The 6010-nt window shown below is 38.9% G+C and overlaps 1 protein-coding gene across 1 annotated transcript in view; it reads left to right on the top strand.

The window, feature by feature from the left end:
- The first annotated feature begins 3904 nt into the window (after positions 1-3904).
- LOC103353842 (golgi-associated plant pathogenesis-related protein 1) overlaps positions 3905-6010 on the top strand; it is a 4024-nt gene continuing 1918 nt past the window's right edge. Inside the window, exons 1-5 of the mRNA XM_008277003.1 lie at positions 3905-4009; positions 4146-4172; positions 4343-4552; positions 4846-4923; positions 5159-5314. Of these exons, the coding sequence (XP_008275225.1) occupies positions 4166-4172; positions 4343-4552; positions 4846-4923; positions 5159-5314 (451 nt within the window). The 5' untranslated portion in view covers positions 3905-4009; positions 4146-4165. The remainder of the gene's footprint in view (positions 4010-4145; positions 4173-4342; positions 4553-4845; positions 4924-5158; positions 5315-6010) is intronic.

The following is a 6010-nucleotide window of genomic DNA, read 5'->3' as shown; positions in this document are numbered from 1 at the left end:
GCCCCTGGAGTCCAGTGCCAGATGATTGTCAATACCACAAGTGGTACATTCAGGCCATTAACAGCAGTTTTGAGCGCATGTGTTCATCTGCTAATCTGTTTCGAATTTTCGAGTAATTGTAGTTTCTCTTTTTTGTTCTCAAGCGTCCTCTCCGCCGGCCCCAGCGTCCAGTCGTCCGCCCTTCACTCCAGCCTTTACCACACGGCAACACGAGTCCAGTCCTCACTCTTCACGAGCACCTGCACTGGAAAACCTCCACACGAGCGCCGGCACTGTAACCTGCCCACCTGTCCCAGATTCCTCACCTGCCTCCTGGTATCCTACACCCCTGGTTTCCCCTGAAATAAACCTGTTCCTCCCTTTACTCTCTGTCTTCTCTTTGTTTGGGTTCCGCACATACACACCAGGGTGGCCACGAACCATGACACAAACACTACATTGAATATTTACATATCTACATACCCATAACTTTGTAGACCCCTGGTGTTTCAAATACCCATCTTCAAGATCCTATTCCTTCTTCTCTTCTGTACGCAATTCCTTCTCTCGAATTGACCACTTCTTCATCGACGCCTTCTTACTCAGTTTTATAAACGCTTGCGACTGTGAAGGTATTGTCATCTCGTTCCATGCTCCTCTTAAACTTACATTCTCCCTATAAGATAACACTTCAAACAGATCCTGGTGCTTCAATCCTCTCCTCCTCTCAGATCCCACCTTTGTGTCCTATGTAACAGATAAAATTGATGCATTCCTTGAGACTAATCTAACCTCAGACACCTCATCCTTTATCCGCTGGGAAGCTTTTAAAGCCTATATACGTGGAGAGATAATCTCCTACATGTCACATATTAACAAATGTCGCAAAAACAACATCTCTGATCTCACCACCTCTATTCTTCACCTAGACCAACAATATGCATCAAACCCGACTGCAGAGCTTCTTAAAGAGAGAACAACTTTAAAAACAGAATTTGACCTTTTAACGACCCAGCGTGCAGAGGAAGTGTTTCTTGAATCCCGGCAAAAAATTTTTGAGGATGGTGACAAGCGTACCAGGCTATTAGCTCACCAACGATGTCAAAAAGCGGCCTTGCGCGCCATACCTGCTATGAAAACCTCCCCTGGCCTTATTACCTCAGATCACAGACTCATTAACAATGAATTTAAAAGTTTCTATTCCAAACTATACACCTCCAATTCCCAACTCAACCCACATTTATTTACAGATTTGTTTTCAATAATTTAAATATTCCTCAACGCTTCAGAATGTCTTCTAGTATGATAAATATGAAGGCAAAGTGTTTGAAGTCACTTTGTGTGAGGGAAGTCGCAGGACACACTGCATTGCCAAAGTGGCCTTTTCAGTGCTGTTTTAAAAACAGATACTGACTCAGTCACAGAAAATGGCTATCTATCAAATTACAGACAGTAAAAGCACGATGGAAATCACCCAGCTATCATCACTATGAAGACTAAAAATGAAAATTGGAAGCTCCCTCGAGGCTACTGCTCTCAACATCATTTGACAAAGCTGTACATCCTTTACCTACTCATAATGACAGGTGTCATCTTTGCACAAAACAGAGTACCATGTACTTTGCATAGTTAACAGGTAAAAGAACCTGTCTGAGACATGTGCAAACAGGCTCCTGTTACATGCAAATCAGAACTTCAACTTGTCTGAGCAGCAAATGAAATGAAGTGTCAGAGACCATATAGAGTAGGGATTCCAAGGAATCTTGATTAAATGTTTACACAAAGAGAACCCATATTCTGGCCTCAGGAACATCAGTAAGGCCTCTATCTGGTCTGAAGTACCACAACTGAAAGCGGCATAAGTAATGCTTTGTGTCTTTAATAAAACAACATTGTGTCATAAAACAACATTAATAAACACTCCAAAAAATACAAAATATATGCATTTCACAAGCACAGGAAGGTTTGATAGTTCCACTCCTATTAAAGCTCTCAGTAGAAGTCGAACAGTGTTGTATTATAAAGTAAGTACTTAGTAATTTGAACAGTAGATTGTCCATTTCCATGCTTCTCCTCTTACAGAAAAACAAGATGATGAAATCAGCTATCCTGTCTACAACGGGTTATTGTGAATTAGGATCTCCTTTAGGCTGTTCATGGTACACCACTACCCTTCAATCATTGAGCAACATTTAGCACAGTGCTAATTACTTCCATTCCTTTCATTTGCAGCACTGTGAGTTATGTGGAAACGTAGAGTTGTCTTCACATCTAGAAGGCATCTGCTATCATTAGATCTGATTACATCAAATTTAACTTTATTTTCATTGAACTTGGTACAACTGCCTAGACAACAAAATACAGTTGTAAGACTTTGCTACACTGCCTTATCAGGTTCAAGGGAACAACCATAACACCAGTTCATAGGAAAATCTATCTTTAAAAGTTTCTCATACATACCAACTCTAAACTGGAACAGGCTTCTGGTACTGTATACTTCTCTACTGGAATGTATTTTCAAAAATTTTAAACAAATATAGGTTTGACTATTAAAATGCTGACAATGTGTTAATGCATCAGGAATATTAATATAGCATTTTGAAATGGTGTTTCTGCATAATAAGTCTAATTATTTTGGATTGGTATATTTTGCTGACTTAGTCTTTCTTAGGTAACATTCTGAAAGTGGGCTTTTCACTTACAGAAACTGCACAAATGCAATACTTTTACTTATGTAAAGGATGTGATGACTTTTTCCTCAAGTGTGTTTGTAATTTGGTCTCTAGTCTTTATCAATGTGCACTTGCAGGTATTTACTTTGCTAGTGTAATACAGTACATAACAGAAGTGAGTACACTCCTGTGCAATATCACTTAAATGGCAAATGATTTAAAAATGTGTCACTTTACACTAATTGCATCACCTTGACATTAAACAGCAGGTGTTTGTTCTTGTGTAATAATAGAAGCATTTTAAATGTATGATGTGAACAATACAGGCCACAGCAGGAGCTCAGTGCGACAAGAGTCGGTACACCTTTCTTGACTGAGATTCAGTTTTGTTTTTGTTTTTTAATACAACACTCTCACTGAATGTCACTTTTTTTTAATGACTCACTCCTCCCTGTCATGCAGGATGCCATAAAATGATTCAGACGGCTGAGGTTTTTGGCTCACAGTTAACATTAGTCTAAAATGCTTTAAGCTTTCCTTTTTAAGAGCAAACAATCATGTTGGTTGTCAAAGTATGCCTGCAAAACAAAATCAAAAGTACATTCATTTTGTGAATATTCAGAGTGATGTGCAAAGTCAAGCTACAGGGCAAGCACTTCCACTTCATGATTAGGACAACATTTGCTGGATTTGTGGTAAATGTAAGCATCCATTAAGGGCGGGGCAGTAAAGTGTTTTATAGTGAGCTAATGAGATCCACATGCTTTTGAAGTCTTCTGTTTGTCTGTTTTTAATTCAAGCCTTGGCTTGTTTAGCCGCCAGCGACTGCAGACTGGTGGTGGCAGGAAGGAATCTGGACGGCAACAGTTTACTACAACCACGTTGATGGTATGTCAACATGGCTTGACTCAGGCTCTGTGCAGATGTTTTTGTTTTGTTTTTTTTGGCAAAAACTATGTTTACATGCTCCACAATCGCATTAATAATTCATTGTACTTATGAGACATTCACACAGGTCCTAGGCTAAGCACCAGGTTATCATCTGTCATCGGAGGAAAGATTAACTAAAATAATACCACAGAACCAGAAAAACAACTATTTTCCATTCCTGACTACCTTCAAACAAAGACACACTTTTTACCTCCAACCTTGATATGTCTTAATAGGGGCAGGTAAATGACAAAAGAAAAACAACAAATACCATTTGAAGACAAGAGCAGGGTGTCTGTCTCCTCCTACATATAGAGGTGAGGAGGAGAGTTCCAGCATCAGTCCATAAATACGGGCTTCAAGACAGCAAGAGGAACTGTCTCTTCATAGAAAATTCCTCCAGACGATTGCTAAACACCCTGAACCAGGTGAGTGCTAGACATTCCTGTAGTTAGAGGAGGACATTTGTGCTTTCTGCTGCTAGAAAAGCTGTTTATCTATTGTTTTATAATCATTTATTTGTTCCCCTCTATTAAATTTAACTCTGTTTGGATTTCCTTTCAGGCTTCATCACCATAGAAACAATGGCAGGTAAGTGGACTGTTTTCCCCAGGAATTATTTTCTACAATCACACATTCCCGTAACAAACATTTGCATCATTACAGGGCATGATGCATTCTCTACATACCCTGCTGCTTCAGCACAAGGCATGTTTTTTTAAGAGTTAAAAGCTTATCAGTTCATAATGTTTGTTTTGCAGATGCAAACTTTCAGAACGAGTTCTTGGGCACCCACAACAAATACAGGGCTCAGCACAATGCACCACTACTGACCCTCAACAGTGAGTTAACTGCCACAGCTCAGAAATGGGCCGATCAATTACTGGCAAAGAAAAGCCTTGGGCACAGTGACACTCAGGATGGAGAGAACGTCTTCTACATGTCCAGCTCTCAACCCATTAAAGCAACAGGTGAAATAACCATTATATATTTGTTTACCTGTTAACCTATCAGAATCACAACAAATTCATGATAAATCAAAATGAAACTGTAAGTTTTAAAACAAACAATAAAACTGCTCTTGTCATGTAACTGAATTAGTAAGCAATGGGACATATTCTGACTAATTTCAGGAGTTTTGCTGGTAAAACCTTCTCTTTTAATTTTTGTCAAAGCTCAAGCTGAAAACTCATAGTCCAACCACCAGTTCAAATGGTCATATCATGGGTCTTTTATTCTTCTCTTTCCTTCTCTAATGTTTCAGGGAAAGAAGCTGTGGATTCATGGTACAGTGAGATCAAAGACTACAACTGGTCCAAGCCTGGATTCCAAAGCAATACTGGTGAGACACAGCCACAGGGACTGCAAAAATAGAGATAGGAAAAGGAAAAAGGAAGCCCAAGCCATGAAAATGAAAAGCAATGAAGTTAACATGCATTATATTATGCTGAATTTTTTATTTATTTTTTTTTATTTCATTCATTTTTTTTTTTTTGCATTATGTAGGAGAGATACACATTTTTTTGCAACTTTAAGAAAACTGTTACTTTACTACTCTGTTGTGTTTCTGCCTGCAGGTCATTTTACCCAAGTGGTGTGGAAAGAAAGCAGTGAACTGGGTGTGGGCGTGGCCACTGATGGCAACTTGCTGTTTGTGGTTGGGCAGTACCGACCAGCTGGGAACATCAGCAATGAGGGGTACTTTGAGAAAAATGTCCAGGAAAAAGTCAAAGGTATTACCATTGTTTTGCATATTTTATTGCTAATATTTCGACTGTAATGTGTTTTTGTCTGCTGTTTAAAAGATGTGTCAAACGAAGCTACTGTTTCAGATTTGGGACATAGAACTTTGCTGGCTCATTCAATCCATTGCACTAACATTGTAGTCATTCAGAGGTCACTGTTCCGTTGATGTTCCTCACGGCTGCATTTAAACATACCCAACAGAGCGCCTCAGTAAGCACGCGATATCGGTAATTCATGTGAGAGTAGACGATAACCAAATCGGATTACATTAATTATCGGTGAGTATCAATCGTCTTTTATCTGTTCGTGTCTGTTTTCATCGCATTTCATTTCGTTGAATGATAGATTTGAAATTGTAGCGCAAAATCATTTTTAAATAGCTTTTGGCCAACCGTCAGTTTAACGGAGCAGAGTGCATGTCTGCAAGGGGTGAAATAGTGTCAGGCTTTGTTTTGACCCATGTCAGGATTATGCCACTTTTGTTTTTGTTTATAAGTACATGTTTTTGGTTACTAGTTACTTTGAATATAATAATAATAATAATGATAATAATGATAATAATAATAATAATAATAGTTTTAAATACAAATGTCCACAAGGCTGAACACAAAATAAAGGCAAGATAAATGGATCTGTCTGAGAAGAACATTCCAGAGTTTGCTGGTACCGGCAGCAGAAGCCTG

The sequence above is a fragment of the Stegastes partitus genome, unplaced genomic scaffold (assembly GCF_000690725.1).
Source record: "Stegastes partitus isolate 25-593 unplaced genomic scaffold, Stegastes_partitus-1.0.2 Scaffold86, whole genome shotgun sequence".
Lineage (NCBI taxonomy): Eukaryota > Metazoa > Chordata > Actinopteri > Pomacentridae > Stegastes > Stegastes partitus.
Note: the sequence above shows the minus strand (reverse complement) of the source record. Positions and strands in the feature narration are given on the sequence as shown.